The following is a 23,104-nucleotide window of genomic DNA, read 5'->3' as shown; positions in this document are numbered from 1 at the left end:
TGTTTAAGTTCACGTTGGATTATGGCTGATCCTTCCGTGCCAGGGTGACGTTCGTGTGTCCTGGAGGCAGGATGCAGAGGACAGCTTTCAGGGCCCCTGTTCCAACACGTTCGGTCAGTGTTCCCGCTGCCTTTAACCAGAGATGCCCGTCTGCCATGCAGCCTGTCTGCCACCACCCACCTCCTTCCCCTCTGCTGGATAAGGGTCCCGTTTGGAGCCCTCACCCAGGGCTGTGCGTGCCAGGCCAGAACCTGCGGCGAGGTGCTGTCCCGGGAGGATCTGGACCTATGAATTCGGGTACACGGTTCAGAGACAGGCTCGCAAGCTCCCAGGCTAGAGTTTCAGAGGCGTTTCCCTCTCCTCGCTGCTAAGGCTACTCTTCACCAAGTCCTGGCAAGTCCTGTCCCCTTTTCTCCGCTGCGTTTCCTCGCCTGAATTACCGCGAGCAGCCCGTCTCGTTGGTGCAGGCTGCCTTTCAAGGCTTCATCAGAGGTTCCGCAGCAGAGGATGCAGGTCCCCACAGCCTGCGAGAGCCACACTCCCGCTCAGCCTCAGGCCTCCACCATCTGGCTCCCGAGTCCCTCTCCAGCCTTGCCCTCCGTGTGCCCCATGGGCCTCGTCTGCCCAGGTGGGGCCTCCCCACCCTCACGTGCAGAGCAGCAGCTGGGGCGGGGGGGCGGGCCCAGCATCGTGTTCCACCCTCTGGGGCTGGCGTTTTACACTTCCGTGGTCTCACTCAGTAGTGGTTTCTTGTGCACGTTTTATTTTCTGAGACATTGCATCATCGTGAGCTCTCGAGCAGGGACTGAGTCCTGAACTGACGTGGCTCCTCATCGCCCAGTCCCCCACCTTAGACACTAGTGGCTGATGGAGAGATCAGAAATCAGTCGTCGCAGAAGACACCTGAGCTCTTCCCAGGACGTGACATCACCCTCTTAAGGCTTGTGCCTCAGACAAGACAGTCTTGTGGGCGGAGTTAGCAGAGTCCCTTCAAAGGCACGCTGCCTGTGGACCTTTTCTCTAAGCGGCGTCCAGCCTTTTACCTGGCCCAGCACCCCTCAACTACCTTCACTTCATGTGACAGGTGCTGTCGTGACTGGGGACTTGTCTGAGAGTGCTGTGTCCCCGTGAAGCCCGTGACCTCTGGAATGACACCTGACAGAGACTTATCAGGGTTGGTGCCCTGGCAGGTGGAGTCCAGGGAAGGTCTGCAGGGGTAGGGCTGCCACCCCGTCCAGTGATGCCTGGTGACCCCGGATCAGGCGAGGATGGGTCTGGTTCTGCCCATGGCAGGTGGCCTGAGCCCTCCCATTGCCCACGTGCCGGGCAGCAGTGCTCTGGCTGGGCAGCGAGCAGTTGTCACTGTCACAGCTGCTGACCCATCCCCGAGGTCAGGGTACCATCAGCCCAGCTGCTCCGGCCCGGCCCCCAGGGCCTCTGGGTGCACTGCAGCAGCCAGCAGTCTGCCCTCCAGAGGGCCTTCCAGAGCCTCCTCCCTGTGCCAGGCCAGGCAGGGGCCTCGGTGCGGCCCACGGTGGGGACACGGAGCCCAGGAGTTGACCCCTGGAGTGGTCACTGTGCACACCCTACTTCTTCCTTCCTGGGTTGTACAGCGATACTTTTACCTTTTCTTGGAAAGTAGCTCTTAAAGAAAAAAAGAAACAGTTGGCCCAGTAATTTTTACTTCTGCTTTCTTTAGATGCATCTAGAATTTTAAAAAAAGAAAGAAAGCCCCAGGGGGTTTGTGCAGACAGAATGTCCCACCAGGCGCGTGTCCCTTTGGGTTAGCTGAATGCCCTCTGCACCCTCAGCCCAGTGCCCACAGCAGCGCGGCCGTGGACACTCGCTCCTCCAGAGCGCAGTGGCTTGGGCAACAGAGGGATGTGTGTGGGGGACCCGGCTGTGACCCTCCCCCGAGCCAGCACCCCAGGGCTCAGGGCCGCCTAGCACCTGGCACCTGGTGCCCGCGGTCTGTGGGCCCTGCACATTCTCCCCGCAGGCTCCTGTGGCCGCTTCATCTCTTTATTCACACTTAGCCTATGTCTAGTCTGGTTTTCACAGTCATTGCCACTTGTGTTATCCAGATTCATCCGGCCTTAGTCTCCTATGAGCAATTCTGTTGGAGCGTGAGGGGTGTCTGTCTGCTCTGGGTCTGCATGCATTCACCCTTCCCTCAGGTCCCCACCTGGGCCTTTCAGGAGTGATGGGGGTCCCATCAGTGTCAGATTCCCTGCCAGCACCGGGGGAGCGAGTGGGGACAGCCCCTGCAGAGCCTGGGGCCATGGGGCCATCCTGTCCTCGGGGGAGGGACACAGAGGCCTGAGGTGACTTGAGGTCCTGGAATCCGGAACCCTTCTCCTCCGGGGATGTCATCCTGGTTCCCAAAGCTTCTGTCTGCACACCAGTTCTCTCGCCTCCTGTCCACTGAAATGGACAGCACGTCCCACTTTGGTTGAGACCTCACTGCCTGTGTGACAGGGTCATTCCTACACTGCCCGTAGGGTCCCTGTGCCAACGCAGCATCTCCTGCCCTGGTCCATCGGGTGCACCATGACTCACTGAGTGCTTTCTGGGACAGCTGCCCTTTGCATGAATCCCCTGCCATCTGTAGAAACATCTGGATGACCCGGGCTGATCCTTGTCTTTGTGGGACACCCTTCGTGACGGGTGACAGCAGTCTCCTTCCTGGCCCTGCTCCTCTACCCTCCTCCTTGGGTGGCGCCTGTGAGGCAGGTGGGAGGGAGCCCCGCCCATCGCCCCCACTCCCTGAGCGGCCCCCCTGGGGGCGGGGGTGCCTGGTCCTCCCCAGGCGTCCCCCCCGCTGGGTGTGTCAGCCGCTCCACTCACCCTGCAGGGCCTGATGCACTCCAGCGGCCCTGTGGGCCGGCACCGGCAACTGGTCCTGGTTCTCGAGGGGGAGCTCTACCTCATCCCATTCGCCCTCCTGAAGGGAAGCTCCTCCAATGAGTACCTGTACGAGCGCTTCGCCCTCATCGCCGTCCCTTCCATCCGCTCCCTCGGTCCTCAGGCCAAGGTAAGTCAGGCCCGCCTGGGTGTTTGGGGCGCCGTCCCTCTGGCTGGGCTGGCATCCGCAGGAGGAGGTGTGGACTCCCTAGTTTGCGGCTGGTGGGGTGACTTTGGAGCAGATCCGTCCGAAGGCAGGGGGACAGCCTCCCGAACCCTTTGCCACCCCAGGAGGCCACCATGTGTGTCATTTCTCTCTGCGTTGCTTCGCTGTGACACCAGGGTTGGGAGCTACTCCCAGCACTGAGTCAGGCTGGAGGCCATGTCGCCTGTCTGAGGAAGCGGGTCACGCCCTGGGGGCCGCGCTCACCTGCCAAGCTGACCGCTGAGTGGGCGCCGAGTGTGCCCAGCAGAGGGGCCGCAGGCACGGAGGGCAGACAGATGGGATTAGCGTCAAGTGGGCAGGGGCCCCACAGGCCGACAAAGAACCGAAAACAAATGAGTGGCTTTCAGGACTTGGGTCTCATTCAGCAAAAATCAGTGTGGGATGAACTCTGTGGACTCAAGGGGGTGACAGTGGCCCGCCGCAGGTCAGGGCTTAGCCCACAGCCACCCCTGGCGCTGCCCACCTACCTAGAGGGCCTTCAGAGCCAGCCCTGAGCCCTCTTCCCTTCTCTAAACTCGCCCAGATACCCAGAGACCCGGGGTCCCTCCTGCCCCGACACTCCTGCCCCAGGCCTGGGCGTGGGCGGCCCCCACGGGACCTGCCTTGGCCTCCGTTGACCTTGGTCATTGGCATGGTTCCAGCCAGGTCAGTTTCTGCCTCATGGGTTTTGGAGATCTTAGTTATGACTGTTTTTGTTGCTGAATTGTACTTCTCATGGGACAGAATCAGTTCAAGGTGAAAGAAATGATTTTCTCCAAGTTTCCTCATGTCCATGGTTGACTGTGAATCCCATCCATGAGCCCGCTGTGTGCCGTCCGGCACGGAGGGTCGACTCACCTCTCCTGCTGCCAGAGCACCCTGGGAGGCACAGATGAACCAGAGAGTGGAAGAGTCCCGTCTCCCGACAGGCACCCGAGAGGCATTTCTCTTTCCCAGTTTAAGGCATCACCAGGTGGAAACACCAAAAAATTATTTTGAAATAATTTGATACGTGATGTTTTCCCCAAAAAACATCAGAAGGCATCGTAGGGTAAAATCAGAACTTTGTTGGGCTTCTTTATGCTGATGTTATAATTCAGTGATGTTATTCATCTTTCCAGTTGTAGTGCCTCTAAAGGACTTAATTTGGCCCTGTCTCCCCTGCGACTTGCTTTTTGCAAGTTTAAACAAAATCACCCCTCAGAGCCCCTGTTGCATCAGGAGTGGGTTCCCCCTGATTGAGGGGCTCACAGGGGAGCCTGTGGGAGGGAGATGTAGGGCAGGTGATCCTGCCCTGCACACCCTCACCTCCTACATGCCCTGTCCCACCCCCCTCCGGCTTGACAAACGTCAAGGGGTCTTCCTGCCATCTATCTGGTCTCATTGTTTTCAAGAGCTTGTCACCAGCAGGTGTGATTCTCAGTCAGACATGCACCTGTGTCAAAAAGGTCTTGAAAAGTAGAGTGAACAAAGCTATCAGGAGATTGGGTGGAGCCACGCTAGGTGCAGCCCTGCTGGAGAGCTGGCATCTGCCTGCCCCAGAGAAGCCCTAATGGGTGGCCCGCTGTCTTCCCTCCCCTCCAGTCTCACCTGCGGAAGAACCCTCCCGCCTACTCCAGCTCCACGTCCATGGCGGCTGTAGTCGGCAACCCTAAGCTCCCATCGGCGGTGATGGACAGGTGGCTGTGGGGCCCGATGCCGTCAGCCGAGGAGGAGGCCTACATGGTGTCCGAGCTGCTGGGCTGCCAGCCGCTGGTGGGCAGCGTGGCCACCAAAGAGCGGGTCATGAGCGCCCTGACCCAGGCCGAGTGCGTCCACTTTGCCACCCACATCTCTTGGAAACTGTCGGCCTTGGTCCTCACGCCCAGTGTGGAAGGCACCCCCGCTGGCAGCAAGAGCTCCTTCGGCCACCCCTACACCATCCCTGAGTCCCTGCGGGTGCAGGATGACACCAGTGATGGCGAGAGCATCTCGGACTGCCCGCCGCTGCAGGAGCTGCTGCTCACAGCCGCCGACGTCCTGGACCTGCGGCTGCCTGTGAAGCTAGTGGTTCTCGGCTCCTCCCAGGAGTCCAACAGCAAGGTCACAGCCGACGGGGTCATCGCGCTGACGCGGGCCTTCCTGGCGGCCGGCGCACAGTGTGTCCTCGTGTCTCTGTGGCCTGTGCCCGTGGCTGCTTCCAAGATGTTCCTGCACGCCTTGTACTCGTCCCTGCTGAATGGCCTGAAGGCCAGCGCGGCCCTGGGTGAGGCCATGAAGGTGGTGCAGAGCAGCAAGGCCTTCTCACACCCCTCCAACTGGGCAGGTAGGGGCTCGGGCACCTGTCAGAGGGCCTGGGGGTGCAGTCAGGGGCGGTGGGGTGTGAGGACGGGGGCGGGGGGGTGCTGGGGAAAGACAGTGCGGAGAGGCTCAGGGAGGGGGCCTCGCTGGCGGAGCCAAGTCAGCCTCTCCTCACTATGGCATTAAAGTGGCCTTGTGAGCAGGAGCATCAGAAGAGTTTGCCATCAGAGCACATGTCAGGCCCCTCCTGATGTCGTGTATACTGGGTGACCCATTTTACGGCCCTCGTATGAAATCCCAGACTGTAGGAAAGAGCAGTCAGTGTGTTCAGAAAGACCTGAGATTTGGTCATTGGAGGACTTGGGTTTGGTCCAGCTCCACGTCAGGCTGTGTGGCCTGAGACAGGTTCCTTACCCTCCCTGAAGCTCAGTGTCCTCAGTGGTACCAAGGGGATGACGGTGGTGGTGCTGGCATCTCCCTGTCCACATTTGAGACAGTCTGAGGAGTGGGTTGAACGTCTTGTGATGCATGAGGGGCCGGCGGCGTGTGTGCCCGGTGGTCCCACCGCAGGGCCCTGTGAGGGGCATGAGGGCCTGGGGGTGGAGGGAGCATGTTCCCTGTGACATCTGGTCTGCCGCTCAGCTCTGTGCGATGACCTGCGACCCACTGTGGACCCTCCCATGCGGGAGACCCTCCCCGACAGGCTGAGACCCAGGCCTCTCCTGCGGCAGGGCCGCTTTGCTGACACACTTCATGATCCTTCAGTTTGTGGTGGTCTCTCTGAATTGGCCCCTACACCTCCCCAGGACCTCCAGAGCAGAAGACAATCCCACCAATGCCACAATAAGTGTCTTAAACCTTGAGAAGCAGAGGAACACCAAAAATACTATTTTCAAACATTAACATTTTATTGTTTTAATGGCAAAAAATATACCATTCATTTATATGTTTAAAAGTTGGGAACAAAATGACTTTCACTTTACTCTTCCCCTCAAAGTAAATTCAGTTGACGTGAGCTGAGGTTGCTGGTGTCGTTCCCCAAAGGCGGGTGAACCCTGAAGCGGGGCCGTGGCGTCCCGGGCCCAGTGGCCAGCAAACAGGAGCCCACAGGGGCCACCCTGGGCGTGGCGCTGAAGTTGCCCACGGCCGAGGGCTGGTGCCGGGTGGGTGAGCCATGTTGTTGAGGAGTGGAACGTGTTTACTTCACAAACACCTCATAGCTGTGGTCTTGTTCAAAAAGGTATTCAAAATTCAAAGCAGAATCTATCCTGTTTCCTCACGTGGCTGAAGAGAAACATTCAGTTGGTCCAGCAGGCCTCCTCTCTGGCAGCCCTCAGCTCACGACTGGGCCCTCCATCTGCGAGGCACGGGGCAGGCAGGCCCTGCGGGTTTGGGCCTGGCCATGTTGCCAGACTTCTTCTGCCAGGAGATGTGGAAATCAGAGGCGATCACGCCCGTGGTTTCCATGATTGTTCTCAGCACATGGTGTCTGTTTATATCTGTTCTCAGCAGTCAGAAGGGGCTCTGAGCACCATGTGGTCCCGCAGAATGTACTGCAGGGTTTGTGGGGACCCAGCCCCTGTGCTTAGCCATTTATTCTTGACAGGGCCTCCCAACCCCACCCCGCATCTTCCCATCTTCCGGACGTGGTATTTTTGTCATTGTTTAGTTTCAGTGACAGACAATAGATAGAAAAGTCAACTCTGTTCTGTGGGAAATGGTGTTTAATGATGCTGCCCTGTAACCCTTAAAAACAGGCTTGGCACATTCATTCTCAGAAAACCCTTCCCCTCCATTACTTGGAGAAGGTTGGCCCTAAAGTTGCTGGGGGAGGCTGCTCCGCTGTGTACCTCCCCCAGGCCCTGCTTATGGAAGTGGGTGCTGGGGAAGAGGAAGGGGGACAGGATCCAGGCAGATGTGTGGCTCCTTCCTCCCCAGCCTAGGCTCCGTTTGCTCGTCTTACAACTGGGAAATACCTCCTCCTGTCCCCTCGTCTGGTGGCCCCGAGCAGTCAGGCACACCTGCCCCTCCATCCCCGGGCACATTCCAGACCGACACAGATTAATTTCAGGGAAAACAAGGCAGATCATTTCTCGGGATGGTGGCCAAGCCAGGGAGGCCCCTGGGGGCCACACAGCCTTTTCCTGCCTTGCTCACTGCGCAGTTACCTCAGCAGCTTTCCTGAGCAGCTCACCCAGCAAAAGAGTATCAAACTGCCCCAGTGAGTTAGCCGTCCCGGTCCAGCCCGTGGAGCAGCTGTCCTTGGCACGCCTCTCTCTCTCTGTGGCACAAATGAGCTGTAGAGACCAGCTGGGCTGGGTGAGGGCGACTCTGAGGTGCTTTCTGGGCTCCCCACAGGGTTCTTGCTCATCGGGAGTGATGTGAAGCTCAACAGTCCCTCCTCGCTCATCGGCCAGGCCCTCACCGAGATCCTCCAGCACCCAGAGCGGGCGCGGGATGCCCTGCGAGTGCTGCTGCACCTGGTAAGGGGCGCAGGGCCCTCGCGGGAGGCGGCCGGAGATGCACAAGGAGCAGGGTGAAGCTGGAGGGATCCCACAGCACCGGGGGGCGTGAGCAGGTGGAGGGGACATTGTCCCCAGATGTCTGTGTGGTGGGCACAGTGTGCAGTGTCACACCGATGGCTGCAGCCATCCTCGCCCAGACCCTGTGGGGGGTGGCCAAGGGGGGCCCTGGAGCAGGGCCTGACCACAGGTGCTTCCACCCCATGGCTTTGGGCAAGTGACCTTGCTCTCCGAGCCTCAACTTCCTCGAGTAGAAGGGGGGATAAAACTTTACCTTTTCAAGGTTCTCGTGAGGGTTAGAGAAAAGGTGAGTAGCTGGCACACAATAGGGTCCCAGTAACTGAGAACTGGTATTTTATAATCAAAGGACACTGGCCTTTCCCTAAATTCAGTTGGAAGAGTCCAAGCCCAGCCCTACTCTTGGTGGGGCCCTGGTGAGAACACAGAGGCCCCATGCCATTTTCTACAGAATTGAAAGGTTATAAATAAATCAGGCCAGGAAACAGTGCCATAAAGCTTGTTCCACCCTTCCACCTTGATAACCTGGAAGGCAGTTTCAGATAATTTAGAATTCTTAGCTTCCTTGGAGTTCTGTGCCAGAAAGACCAGTGCAGCCCCAGCCCAGACCCCGTGAGGCAGGGGGAGGTAGGGGACAGCCCACGCCACAGCCGAGCTCTTTCCAAACCCAAGGCAAACAGCCACCCCATAGCTTAGAGGTGCACACACGGCTCTGCCTGTGCTCAGGAGGGAAGGGCCCAGTGAAGGCTTCTCCACAGGTCCTGGCAGTGGGCTGGGGCCGGCTTCTGGGTGGGCATGTTCCCTTGGCCAGGGGAACGCTGCGGCCCGTGAGGCTGGGCATCAGCTCTGTGTGGACTCCAGTGAGGGATCAGTCACGGACATTTCTTAAGCTCAGGTCTGCCTGAAGGAGGTTTTTTCAGGCCTGACAGAAATCAGTGTGTGAACAAGAATGCTGGAGGCTGAAACCTCTGACAGCTCTTGGGCCAGACGCAAGGCACCCACGCTGCCTGCCACTGGGTGGATGTGCTCTTGTGCTTTGAGAATTTTGGGGGAAGACTTTCTCAACTGATTTTAACCTGTGCCTGGAAGCTGCACGGAGCCTTTATGTTGCTCAGCACTAGGACCCCTGTCAGGGCCCTCTCTCCCCGAGAGGTGCCCTTCTTCCTTGCTGTAGCCCATTTGCTTTCTCCTCCCAGGCCAGGCCGTGGAGCAAGAGCCAGGCCTCTTCGCTCCCATTCGGCCTTGAGGCCCCTCGAGTACATCTAAGGGTTTTCTCTTTCTTCTTGGCTTCATCTTCTGGGGTGAGTGTAGGGGCCATGGGTCAAGTTCACCAGTCTTTTCCTCCTAACTATCCACTGGACAGTGTCTCTAGCGCCCTTCTAGCCCAGGGGACAGCCAGCTGGCTGCCTGTCTGTCCTGCCCGGGAACGTGCGTTTCCTCCAGCCTCTGATGTCAGCCCCCAGCACCCCAGGGTTTTACTCTAAGAAAAGTCTCAAGTGACATCCTGGACAACTCTCCTTCCCCTCCAGTGACGGCACATGTGCCCCAGAGCAGGTGACATCTCAGAGGGACTGAGATTTCCCTTAGAAAAACCGCCGAGGGAAGGCCTGCGGCTATTGCAGGTGCTGTGGACGCTCCCTGGGAGAGTTAGGGTGGCAGTTACCTGGCAGCACTGATTTAGGCCCTGGAAGGTGGAAGGGGCCCGTGTGCAGGTGGACACAGGACACAGAGGTCAGCGCTACAGGATGAAGGAGGAGTCGGAGGCCTGGGGGACGAAGGCCCCACGGTGGGCACTACTTGGTGTGTGTGAGGTGCACGAGCAGTGAGGGGGTCCTGAAGGCCTGAGGGTTCATCCTAGTGACGAGGCGCAGCCATTGCAGGGTTTGGGGCAGGTCCCTGGCCGGAGACTGGTTTTCAGACAAGTCACTTCAGTGTCTGTGGAAGACAGCCTGGAGCTGGGTTAAGGAAGGGACAGGACTCTTCTGAGCCTCCAGCCCTCGGCTCTGATGGTAGCAGCCCCTCCCTTGCAAGACACTGGCTGCTGCTGCAGAGTGTGGTCCTCAGGCCTGGGTGCCTGGTGGCAGCTGCCAGCCCTGCAGAGCTTCCCACACAGGCTTTGTGTTCCCCCAAAGCCACTTGGAGAGAAAAGAGGGTACCCCCCCCCCACCCACCCCGTGCAGAGTGGTACCTCACTCCCCCCTTCCCTGCAGGTGGAGAAGTCCCTGCAGCGCATTCAGAACGGGCAGCGCAACGCCATGTACACATCCCAGCAGAGCGTGGAGAACAAAGTGGGCGGCATCCCTGGCTGGCAGGCCCTCCTCACCGCTGTGGGCTTCCGGCTGGACCCCCCGGCCAGTGGCCTGCCAGCAGCTGTCTTCTTCCCAACCTCCGACCCGGGCGACCGGCTCCAGCAGTGCAGCAGCACCATCCAGTCCCTGCTGGGTGAGCCTTGGCTGACAGCTTGAGCAGGGCAGTGGGTGGCCGCGGTCCCTGCTGGGTCTCAGGTGGGGAGGAGCGAGGGTCTCTTGAGAAGTGCTGAGGAGTCCCAGACACAGACGCCTCCTGATCTGGGGGAAAGGAGTGCTCCTGACCTAGTGTTTCCATCTGATGGCAACATATCCTCTGCCCCTTCCTGGGGTGACGTGAGGTCTTGCTGGGCAAACAGTAGCTGCTATTAACATTTATTCAGCAGCTTCGGATCTGACAGAGCTGTGTGGCTGACCCCAGGGTGACGCGGGGCACAGATGCTCAGGGCTGCCCTTTGTGTTTCACTCGAAGCGGGTGATGCTGCCTAAGCGACTAGTTGGGGTCCTGGCATGTGACCATATGTCTGGAGGACACAGCAGGGTCAGGACTGGCCCTGCCTCCATCTGCCCTTCTCAGAGACAAGCCAGACACGGATACACACGTCTGGCTGTCCCGAGTTTCTGAAAATGCCACCAAAGCTGAGCGTTTGGGGTGCATTCCCCTCGGAAGGTGCAGGACCGTGGGTGCAGAGGCCCCTCCGGATAACGCCTGCCTCCTCCTTGCTTTAGGTCTGCCCAACCCTGCCCTCCAAGCCCTCTGCAAGCTCATCACTGCCTCGGAGACGGGCGAGCAGCTCATCAGCCGGGTGAGTTGAGCCAGGACAGCTGAGCCCAGGTCTGAGGACTGTGCTGGGTTGGAAAGACAGTGATTTGGCCCCAAATAGGAACCTGCACGTGATGCCTCACTGCTTTTTTTCAGCTTTTGTAATGAGAAGGAAAAGGCAAGGGCTGGGAGTAGAACTGCCCTCTCCAGCAGGTGCAGGCACAGAGGAGCAAGTTCTCCCAGTGTCCTCCCTGGGCACTGAGTCCCAAGGGCCTCAGAGGATGCTTAAGGGGCCCCAGTCACCTCTAATCTCAGGGCATTTCCTGAACTCTCCATTCAGTGGTCTCCTGCACCTTATCATCCCTAACCACCAACTGTTTCTGCTGATTGACAAGTGTGGCAGCCACCTTACCCAAGCCAGCAGGTGTAGGGCCATCCCGTCAGGGTGGCTACAGGTGCTCCAATACTTATTCTTAGATCAAAGTATGACCCCTGCCTGAAACAAAACCACCACTGAGGCACAGCGGTGAACACAAAGTCAAGTCTCATGAAAGATACTGCTTAGCAGCTTTTCAAAAAGTGCTTTCTTTTAGGAGAATGTAGATCTAATTCAGAGAATTGGAGGATTCTAACCCTTAGCATCATGTAGGCCCTTCCCAACTTGGCCTAAGAGCTTCTGATCTTCCTACTGGCCAGTGAGGGTCTGGAACAAGCACTGGGGTGACAGTGTAGCAACCCCTAAAGAGCACAGAGCAGTTTTCTCTGGTCACCTTACAGTGTAATAATTTGAAAAATACACATTATTAGATATCAGCAGGTTTCATTTGAGCGGAACTGTTTCTATGTGGAAATAGAGCTGCTCCATCTAGGGTTAACCTCTGCAAATCTGATTGGTTCCTGGAGCCTCCCCCTACCTGGGGTGGTTTCCAGCTTGGATTTGGAACATAGCTCACTCATCTGGCCCCTTCACTGAGTTTCTGCTACTTTGTAGTAAGTGTGTTAGACCTGCTTGTTGAATAGAATCAGGAAGACACTTAAACATCCTGAACCCAGGAGGGCTACAAGCCTGTGCTCTACAAAAAGAGAAAGCTAGAGTTACATTTACAGGGCCAGGCTGAGCATCCAAACAGCCAATAGCTTAATTTCTAGCTTTTGGTGGCAGCACAGGGACCTCCACAGGGAAGCGTCCTGGGCCGCCCCCAGTGGCTGGGGGATGGTAGGCATTTCCGAGTCACTCTGGAACCAGAGTGGACTTTGCTCTACAGAGTGGCCTATCCGCGCCCACTGTGCCCCTCCCCCTCTCCTGGCGAGGAAGGGCAGGGCCTGGCCGACCCTGGCCCCACCCCCACCCCCAGCGCATGTCTGGCCTGGGCGTGGCTGTGCGTTCTCCTGTGTGTCCCTGCTGACTCTCACTCCTCTCCCCTCCGGGTCAGAGCCGCGGGCCCGGTGTGGTGCTTCCTACAGCAGTGATCAGCTTGTGTTGCGTAACTACCTGTGCTTAAGTCTAAATTCTCTTCTTTCTCTCTTTTTCTTTCTTCTTCTTATAATCTGCTGGCCGAAGGCTGTTAAAAATATGGTTGGAATGGTGAGTACCACTCTGAGTAGCACTGTTGTCAGGTGAGCCCCTCAACCCGCCCACCCCGAGGTCCCCCTGGCACTGCTGTCTCGCCAACACGCGCTCAGGCTGGGGGGGCAGTGCCGCTGGCTCAGGTGGTCTGCCCCGTCTCCGCTCTGGCTCCCCTTTCCTGCTCCACCCTTCTTGTGCTCTTGATTTGACCTTTCAAGTTCCCTCAGAACAGCAGGGGCAGGAGCAACACACTGTGAACCCACACGAGGCCCCGGGTGGAGTTCACACATTCAGCAGGTTGTGTCTGGGAGACCCCACCCCTCCTCTAGGCCCCGAGTCCCCTCCTGCACTCATAGCCCCGTGGCCAGTGTGCGAGGGAAGAGGCTGGAAGCAGAAACCCTGCCTGGGGCCTGGGCCTCGAGCTCCCCCAGAGAGGACAGCAGGACAGTAGGCATGGAGGCACCGTAAAGAGAATTTCAGATGCTACCCACGTGTAAGGTCATTAGTGATGATAATGACAGGTGACACAAGAGAAACTTGGGGACAAACCCCTGGGGGCCAGATGCAGCGGACGCTGACGCTCTCCCCGCTCAGCTCCACCAGGTGCTGGTCCAGCTGCAGGCCGGCGAGAAGGAGCAGGACTTCGCATCAGCCCCCATTCAGGTCTCCATCAGCGTCCAGCTGTGGCGGCTCCCGGGATGTCATGAATTCCTGGCGGCTCTAGGTAGGATGGAGCATCCTTGACTTCATTGGCTTCTTTCATTCTATTTTTTAAAAAACTTATTTTTCTCATTTTTATTGGGTTGATAGACTCAAGGGTCTTAGTGTTTTCTTAGTTTATTACTTAAAAATAGCTAATGCAGACTCTAGTGCTTTAGCACAATTTCCAAATGGCCTTCCAGCTTTGTCCCACTCTCCCTACATCATGATTTCCTCTCTCCCATTTGTAGTCATTGCGTTAAGATGAATCTGTTAGATTCAAGTATTGTTAGGAGTCAGGCCATGATTAAAGAAAATAGTCAAGTCATAAGATAATGATTTCAATATTGGTCCCTATCACTGGCTACTGGAACTTGGCAGAAAAAAATACAATTGAAACCACCTTTGACTGACCACGGGGACCTAGAACTGCTTATTTCAGGATCCTCTTTCAATCCAGAACACTCTTCCTTTTTCAGCATTGTAACCCAACTGAGGCACCTCCCAACAATATCGCTCTTTTCTTACCACAGGTGCGTTTGTTGATAAAACATCTTAAGAGGCTAAGCTGCTCTCCTCCTGCCCCACTTAAGTGCCTGTGAGACTTGCCGGAGAGCCATTCACTCCACACATTTTTTGTTTTTGTTTTTCAACACCTGTTCTATGTTGGGCAATGTTCTAGGCACTGGGGATCAGCAGTGAGCAAAGGACAAAAAGCCCTGCCCTCTTACCAGTGTTTTCATGCTAGAGGGGGAGACAGACAGACATAGACCTAATCTAAGGGGAGCACCTCAGGTGAGGAAGCACCATGACAGACAAAAGCATCGGGGTCACAGTGATGTGCTAGAGGGGTGGAGGCAGGGAGGCTGGCAGGCCCAGAGCCTGTGGATGAAAGATCCAGGCTGAGGGAAGAGTGTCTGTGAGCTTGGGCAAGGTGCAGGGGACATGGGGGCAAATGAGAGAGGATGGGGTAGATCCTGGGGCTGTGAGGCCAGTGGAAGTCCCTTGGTTTTTAACCTGATGGAGTGGGGCGTCTTTGGAGGTTGACATGGCCTGGATTCACTGGTACAGGGACCAGCCGTCAAACATGGCAGGGCAGATTCCTTTTTAAGGAACTTCTCTTCTGCTTGGGAGGCCTGGATATTCAGTATTGGGCCATCTTTGCTAGTCCATTTGTAGATGACCTTTCCCAGCCCAACTCAGCTTAGGGCAGGCTCCATTTGTTTTTGAAGGTAAAGGGGGAAAGCCACACAGCCCCGCAGGGGCTCCAAATCCCCTGTGAGTAGATGCTTTGATGTCCTTTATGATTTGTACTATTTACTTGTTTTCTGTGGACTTAAAACATAGGCTTCTTGGTGTAAACATAGTAAATTTATATCTGAATAGGTAAGTCAGGAGCAGATGGAGCAAGGGTGAGAAAGATCAGGTCCACGCCCAGGTTGGGTCTCTTCACCTTTGTGATGGGCTGCAGGGTGAGGCAAGAACGAAGCCAAGGCCCTTCTGTATAAAAGAAAAGCTCTTGTCCTCAAGCAGGGCCTCAGCCCCCCTTCGAGTGCGGGTGTGACAGAGCCAGCCCTCCTCCCCTGTGGACAGGCTGTTTCTGATGCCCCTTTGCCAGGTGTGTCACTGGCTCTCTCTGGTGTTGGGATCCTAGGTGACTTTTGTTGATGCTCCTCTACGTCTCTGTACTTTGCAAATCCCAGTGATACTCAAGGGGTGAGTTGGGTGTACATACTTCTGATTTCTAAGTCCTCTGGACTGAGACTGGGGAGAAGCGCCCCCTCCAGCCCTCGGCACCATCACACCCATCACAGAGCTGTGGTTTATTTAGACGACTCAGTTCTATTAGAGCAACCAGTTCAAATTACTTTGATAGAGTTTTCTAACTAAAAATGTTACATTTATATTATTAGATATTTGTTTTCAAAGTGCTGAGTTCCCTGAGACCTTCCCGTTGTTTTCAGGGACTGTTTATTTTTGAGTTCAGAGAGGAAAATGTCCCATAGCAACCCGAATGCTGAGTGGCTACTCTACTGAATCTAATTCCCAAAGGAATGATAGTGTCAGAACCAATATCAGAGTTACAAGAATAAAAAAGGCAGAGACAGATTTCTCCTTTGGCGGATGCTCTCCGTCATCCATCAAGTGTCATGGGTCCCTATTGTGGGAAGACTGTGAGGTCAGAGGGGAAGGGCCTGGGATCACAGGGCCTGCCCCCTGGCTGCCGGCACCGAGCATCTGCACTGTTTCAGGCAGAGCTCAGTGATCCGCTGAGGAGGTGAGTGAAGACGTTCCATGCTGAGGCTCCCAGGCCCTAACTAACTCCTTGCTCGTGGCACCGCCTATGGACGCAGCACTGGCTGTGGTGTCTGTTTGGCTTCTTCCTCCTACATTCTTCCCGGGAGACGTGCTGGCTGCCTCTGTAATGGCCCCTGATGAGTCTAAGTGCTGTGGCAACAGCTCGTTAGGCAGCCTCCTGCTCAGGAGGCTCCTGCCCTTGGCTGTGCCAGCTCCGTGTCTCATTAGGACTGTTAGGCTCAGGAGCAGCCCCTTAGGCTCTGGCAGAGAGGAGCGGGTGCCTGCAGGGCAGTTCAGCCTACAGCAGATTCTGCAGCATCAGAGAGAGCTCATCTCAGAGCCCTTGTGGCAGACACTGACCACACATGGAGACACTGTCCTGCCCTTGAGAAGCTTCCACCTTCCCCTGCACTAGCTTTAAATATTGGACCTAATGCCGAACGGAGTGGCCATTGTCCTGGACAGTATTCTTTAAGTGGACTGTTCTTCTGCAAAAGAATGGAGACAAGTGTTAATGAGCCTTACTAATTCCCACCCTCTCCTCTGGAGAATGCAGTTCAGCGCTCTACAAAGGGACAGAGGTGCACACACAGCAAGGGGGAGCCACGCTGAGCAGGTGTGATGGTCGCAGAGCTGGCCCCCATTGGTTCACGTGACTTGACGTTCACATGCTTGACGTGCAGGTGGGGGGCCCAGGCGGGGCTTTCTGGGGGGTCTGCAGGGGTTCCCCTGGGACTGTATGAGAGGAGCCCTAATCCTTTTTAGGACATGGAATCTTCCCTAAGGAAGCAGGTGTTTATATTCTTTGTTTCTATAGGTTTTGATCTCTGTGAGGTTGGTCAGGAGGAAGTAATCCTGAAAACCGGGAAACAAGCCAATCGACGGACCATGCACTTTGCGCTCCAAGCCCTGCTCGCACTCTTCGGTAAGAGCTCCACGTGGCGCCACCCCAAGTGGCCCCCAGGAGCCACGGGCATGACCCTGATTATGGTTTGGGAAGAGGAAGAATTAAGTGAACGAACCTTTTTGTGTGTTACGGAATGTTCAAGTAAACAAACTCCCTGCTCTCGTGGAACTCGACTTACGATGAGCATATATGTAGTATATGTTAGATGAGGTGCCACCATGTGCTCTGCAGAAAACGTGCAGATTAAGGGACTAAGGAAGTGAGGGTGGCATCGCAGCAGAGATGATGAGGGAGCAGTGGTGCCCAGAGCCGGGCCTGCGAGGCACTTTTCAGACCCTGGGGCAAGCCTGCCTGCCATTCTCAAGAGGCCAAGTGAGGCTAAATGCTGGCTCGGATGGTGGCCAAGGCTTGAAGGCGACCAGCAGGGCCTGCTGATAAATGTGCTCAGAGAGAGAGGGCCAAAGGTGATATCCTGTTCTTTGGAACAGCTGCCAGAATGGGGCTGCCTTTGCTGAGACCTTGAAAGTGGCAGAAGGAATGGGAGGGGTCTGAGTTTCCTCTTGGACACCTTCATAGGCAGCTGGTTAGACGAGTCCAGTGTGGAGACATAAATGTGCACATAGGTCCAAGGGGAAGAGGACTGTGTCCTGTGGGCGCTCCTGGGGTCAGAGGTCACAGAGATAAGGAGGGGCCCGGGAAGGATCAGTCCATGAGGGCCAGGTGTGATTGTGCAGAATACCAGATTTGGTGGCCACTGTTAACCTTTACATGAACTGGGGAGGACGAAAGCCTGACTGGAGTGGGTTAAGAGCAGCTGGGAGGAGAGGCCGTGTGGAGAGGAGGTTGCTGGGGTGTGGAGCGATGGGGCCGGAGCTGGAAGGGATGGCGCATGATGGTTTAGGACAGGGGGCATCACAGATCGCCCCATTCAGAGCAGGAGGCTGCCATGGGGTCCCGTGAGATAGGGAGCAGAGTGGAGATGGGCACATGGCGGGGTCTGCAGCGCACGGGGCTGTGGGCAATCTCAGGGTGTTTTTGTCCCCAGTGTAAGCTTTACTTTTTCCAACAGGACTGTGTGTTTCAGGCTTATAAGATGAATTCAAGTTGTGTATAAGTAACACTTGCATAATGCTTTACTAGCTCCTATGCATATAAAGATGCTTGTGAAAGAAAAATAAGAACCATACAGAATTCTAACTGTCCTCTGGGCACCTATGTTTTGTCTTAGATTCCACTGAGCTGCCCAAGCGCCTCAGCCTTGACAGCTCGTCCTCCCTGGAGTCTCTGGCCTCAGCCCAGTCTGTCTCCAATGCTCTGCCCTTGGGCTACCAGCACCCTCCTTTCTCTCCCACCGGTGCAGAGAGCATAGCCTCAGATGCCATCTCTGTGTACAGTCTGAGCTCCATCGCCTCCTCAATGAGCTTTGTCTCCAAGCCTGAGGGTGGGTCAGAGGGCGGAGGTCCTCGAGGAAGGCAGGACTACGACCGATCCAAGAACGCCTTCCCACAGCGATCCACCCTGCCTCGGAGCCAGCTGTCCCCCCCGACCCGCCCTGCAGACAGCAAAGACGAAGAAGAATACGAAGGGTTTTCCATCATCAGCACTGAGCCTTTGGCGGCCTACCAAGAAAACAGACAGACTCGCTTCTCACCAGATCACAAACAGTCCCGCGTCGGGACAGCTGGCGGTGTGAAAGTTTCGGTAAGCTCCAAGGGGAGCATAAGCACTCCAAACTCTCCAGTTAAAATGACTCTGATTCCCAGCCCAAACTCACCCTTCCAGAAGGTTGGAAAACTAGCAAGTTCAGATACGGGAGAATCAGACCAGTCTAGTACAGAAACAGATAGTACCGTGAAATCCCAAGAAGAGAGCAACCCAAAGCTCGATCCACAAGAGTTGGCCCAGAAGATTCTAGAGGAGACACAAAGCCATCTCATTGCGGTGGAACGTCTTCAGAGGGGTAGTGGTCAAGGTAAGGGCACTAATCCTGAAGATGGCATTTCCGTGCCCAACAGCGCTGCTGTCTTCAGAGCGTCAGAAACAAGTGCGTTCAGCAGGCCTGCCCTCTCCCACCAGAAGAGCCAGCCGTCGCCAGTTACTATCAAACCAAAGCCCCCAGCCAGAAGCTCTTCACTACCCAAGGTGAGTTCAGGATACAGCAGCCCCACCGCCTCAGAGGCGTCCATCAAAGACAGCCCGAGCCAGCACAGTGGCCGGCCGTCGCCCGGCTCTGACTCCCAGACCTCCCTGACCGACCAGCCTCTCTTTAAGCTGAAGTATCCCAGCTCTCCTTACAGTGCTCACATTTCCAAATCACCAAGGAACATGTCCCCGAGCTCAGGCCACCAGTCTCCTGCTGGAAGTGCACCGTCCCCAGCTCTCTCCTACTCCTCAGCTGGCTCCGCTCGCTCGAGTCCAGCTGACGCTCCCGACATAGACAAGCTGAAGATGGCAGCCATCGACGAGAAGGTGCAGGCTGTACACAACCTGAAGATGTTTTGGCAGAGCACACCCCAGCATTCCACGGGACCAATGAAAATATTCCGGGGGACCCCTGGAACGATGACTTCCAAGAGAGATGTCCTCAGTCTATTAAACTTGTCACCTCGGCACAGCAAGAAGGAGGAAGGAGCAGACAAGCTGGAACTTAAGGAGCTGTCTTTGCAGCAATGTGGGGAAACGCCCCCAAAAGCCCCTCCCAACGGACACTGGCATACGGAGACCACCTCGCTGAGCACGCTGCCGCTGCCTGCCGGCCCTCCTGCCACAGTGCCCACGCGCCCTTTGAGACTTCCTTCTGGAAACGGCTACAAGTTTCTGTCCCCAGGAAGATTTTTTCCTTCCTCTAAATGCTAAAACATCTTTTATACCCACCAACACCGGCTTGGAGCACAGCGGCCCACAGCCCAGCTCTCCGCACTCACTTGGCCTGCTCCTGAACGTGGCCGCCTCAGCATGGGTGCTCTCGGGGCGCGGGCGCCACCACTCCCAGACGCCACACACACACACTGGTAGCCCCTCTGGGACTCTGGACCAGATTCACCAAAAGCCAGGACTTCTGTGGGGTTGGTGCAGGAGGCTCATGGAATTTTCTACACATCACCAAATGTCTACCTTGGAACTCCCTGCTTCTCATCTTTGATGCGATTCTTCAACAGGATTTTTGTACAAAAATGGTCATGGTTCTGGGGTGGGGAGAGAAAGGGAGCACATATTTTGCTAAGAGGTATATATGCAGTACCTTTTATACATAGAAATACAAACAGAGCTTTTTTAAGGCTTTCAGGTGCTGGTTGGGGGTAGGGTATATAAAAATCTCTCTAAGTTGAGTTCTACATGAAAGTGTTATAGTAGCCAAAAAACAGGATACTAGTTTTAAAAATGCCAATGATTTATAATTAAATTGTAGCAGTTTTGGTCTCATGATATTGTAACATCAGAGTAACAAGGCAATAATTCACTTCCTGAACTCTGCTCTTTGAGGGCTACAAATGTCCCTGGGGCCCCACTGTCAACCAAACTTGAATTTTCTTAAAAAAATTTATGTAACTCTTACCCAGGCATTTTAGAACTATGCAATTGTGATTTAAAAATGCAACTTTGTGCTTTTAAAACATTACTGACCTTTTTTGTACGTGGATAAACAACTTGGTTTTATTATCAACAGTACTTTGCATTTATAGCTATTATTTTTAAAAGCTCAAAAAGTTTTTTAAAATGTCAAATTTTGAATAGTCTTCAATAAGCAATTATCAAGTTTGGAGGGGGGAGTTTGAAATTATTCAGTTTCCTTATAAGCAAAAAAAAAAAAAAAAAAAAAACCAAAAAACAAACAAACAAAAAAACAAAAGAAAAATCCCATGGCTAACTAGATTTAACCAGAATCTAGCCTTCCAGCTCTTATTCCCTTTATTACCTGCTTAATTTTATTATCTTTTCCCAAAGCCAGGTTTCTAAAACCCCTTCTGTCTAAATCTGTCACCAGGTTCCCAAAATCCCAGCACCTCACATCTGTGAGCTGCATTTGGACCCTCATCTTAGTGTGACCAGTGCCCCTTGCTCCTGTGGTCCGAAGGACAAATCCCCTCCCCCTCACACAGAAGACTTTAATGTCCACAGCCTCAGAAGCAGGGGACCTTCTGCTGGGATATACATCTGAATTACTGCTGAACAGGGAAAGAGATATACCTAAAAGTGTTGTCATAGAAAAAAAAAAAAAGAGGGACTTTTCCTATAGCTATGTCAGTTCACTGATACTGTTGCCAGTTGGGACAAGACAAAAGAACAGTCTAGGTGGGGGTAACCATTAACATATTTAAATAAAGAAAAGAAGTGCTGAAAATCATGTTAGTCCTAAGTTTAGTTAGAGAATTTACATATAAGCCTCTTTTAGGTAATTCTAAAATTGAAATCCTACCATCCTCACTTTGAGGGCCCATCATACAACGGTGGGCAGCCTCTTGTCCCAGGACACAAGCCACACAGGGAGTGGACAGGAGGGGCCTGGCAGGAGGGACACTAACATCAAGACCTCCAGGGAGTTTTTAACCCTGGATAGGATCTCACTTTATAAACATACACTGACCAGTTAGTTGCCCTGTTCCTCACTGTATTCTGAAAAGAGGAAGAGATAATATTTATTCAATTTGTCTTACTCTCCTGAGCTATGTCATAGAAGCTTTTTGTGTTTAACCCAACAGCCATGTTGACAAAAGCAAAAGTATGTCCCATTCTAACCCTGATCCCAACACTGGAAGAAAAATACTTTATAAAGAAGCAAGCAACTATGAGGTTGTCTTTATGTCTTTCATAAATGGTAATAAAAACCAGTGTAGCAAATAAAAGCCAAGTTTATAGCACTGTGCATTTAGATAGAAAAATCAGGTCGTCAGCAACAAGAAATAAACCTCAAAGTAAATTTCTGAATCCACATATAGATAGTTGGGCTGTTCCTTTCTCAGCAACTCTCAGCCTCTTTCCCAAGTGCCAAGTAGCCCTGGAGGAAAGGCCGGGTCTCTGCTCCATCCCTGAGGACGAGGGCACAACCCTGTAGGCCTCCCTCTAGCGCACATCCTCCACCACCCAGACGGCTTCCCCGTGGTTACCAAGCCAGCGAGGAGGACTTGTGGACCCTAACCTGGTTTTAGTCCTAAATACATTTGTTGTTGTAGGTTTCATGTTGAAAAGCCAAATGGAATATATGATTTTTTTTTGGTCCTAGATATAAGTTTCAAGGAAGAAAAGCAAAGATGATGAAATAATAGGACCAATCTAAAAATCACTGTAGAGTCGCCGCTTCTTTATGTTTACTGTCAGTCTTGGTGTTTTCTATACAAGTGAAATGGATGTAAAATCAAGGTGAATTTTTCAGGCTACCTTGAAAACAGTATGCACTTAAAAATTATGTGAGATTGTATAATTTGCAAATTCTTTGTACAGATCAGAGGTTGGCAAATGACCCACAGGCTAAATCTGGTCAGAGGCCCAGATTTTTACAGCCATGAGCTAGGAATGGATTTTACATTTTAAAATATTTATATAAATAAACACCTACATAATATTTTTGATTTTTACCTCTTGGTCCACAAAAACTAAGATATCTAGCCTTTTAAGAAAAAGTTTGCTGACTCCTGGTATAGATGACAGAAAACACAATTAGCATAATGTTTTGTTTCTACAATCTAGGGAAAGTGAGTGTCAGGCTGTGGATAAAACTGATAGGAATGCGTGGGAACCTGAGCCATGTGGATGGAAGCGAATGACCCCTGCATAGTCCTCGGCTCTTTGCCCCACTTGGAAGGAGTCGATGGGTGTGGGTGAAATTTACAAAAATATTTTTCCTCACTGTATGCAGACAGCATTGGATATTATTTCTTTTTCAGCTCAGGAAACTGGAACCCCTGCCCCTACTCTACTCCATCAGATGCAAATACACCAAATACAAGCAATAAAATCTCCCTCTCCTAGAAACCTTGGTATGACCACAAAGCAAGGTAGTCGAATCTGTCTTACTTCTCACCAGTGAACCATGCAACTACTTCAGTGATCTTTAACTAAGTCAATATACCAAGACGAAATTAGCTACTCAAGCTTACATTTTGATGCGTTTTGGTATTGGTGTGTAGTAAAATGAAGAAGTTCTCACCTCCATCCACTTGAAACGGTCCCTGGTCCACGCGCTGCTGCACACGCTGTCCTCGCTGTGCTTGTCTGTCCCGGTGAATCCCGGTAGGCGGTCACCTTGGCAAGTCCCCAGCTCAGTGCCTGTCCTGCCACCACCCCCACCACAAGGAGAACAGTCACTTCGTTAGTTTCAGTTCAGGCTGGAAAAAATGCCACACAATAATTTGGTTTGCATTTAGTAAGTAGGCAGAATGTGAAAAATGTATAATTTTCATCACATATTTTGTTGTTTTACCTAAAAGAACTGTCCATGTGCTTTGTGAACTGGGCCCTTGTCTGTGCCAGACCCTTCAAAGATGTTCCATGTAAGGACACACGTGGTCACATCTCCCTTCCTCAGACGCCTTCCCCACTTGGCACTCATGCCCCTTGTATGCAGTGTTAGCCATCTTTGGCCTATGTGGACTTTTTTTTTGTAAATTACAGTTTTCCAGATGGCATTAAACTTTTTA

At 53.8% G+C, this 23,104-nt stretch overlaps 1 protein-coding gene across 2 annotated transcripts in view; it reads left to right on the top strand.

Annotated features, from left to right (window-relative positions):
- The window catches only part of TTC28 (tetratricopeptide repeat domain 28), a gene marked incomplete at its 5' end in the record, with an annotated part of 590,760 nt that extends 568,137 nt beyond the window's left edge, over nt 1-22,623 (top strand). The window contains 9 exons of one of the 2 annotated variants that reach the window (XM_082668132.1): nt 2,855-3,034; nt 4,694-5,414; nt 7,748-7,872; nt 10,140-10,371; nt 10,965-11,041; nt 12,560-12,583; nt 13,160-13,289; nt 16,380-16,487; nt 17,698-22,623. In XM_082668132.1, the coding sequence (XP_082524258.1) occupies nt 2,855-3,034; nt 4,694-5,414; nt 7,748-7,872; nt 10,140-10,371; nt 10,965-11,041; nt 12,560-12,583; nt 13,160-13,289; nt 16,380-16,487; nt 17,698-19,325 (3,225 nt within the window). In that variant the 3' untranslated portion in view covers nt 19,326-22,623. The remainder of the gene's footprint in view (nt 1-2,854; nt 3,035-4,693; nt 5,415-7,747; nt 7,873-10,139; nt 10,372-10,964; nt 11,042-12,559; nt 12,584-13,159; nt 13,290-16,379; nt 16,488-17,697) is intronic. The other variant, XM_082668131.1, reaches the window with a different exon arrangement.
- Between the last annotated feature and the right edge of the window lie 481 nt (nt 22,624-23,104).

Source organism: Grampus griseus, assembly GCF_964374135.1.
Source record: "Grampus griseus genome assembly, chromosome: 12".
Classification (NCBI taxonomy): Eukaryota; Metazoa; Chordata; class Mammalia; order Artiodactyla; family Delphinidae; genus Grampus; species Grampus griseus.
This window is presented reverse-complemented; position numbering and strand designations above follow the sequence as displayed.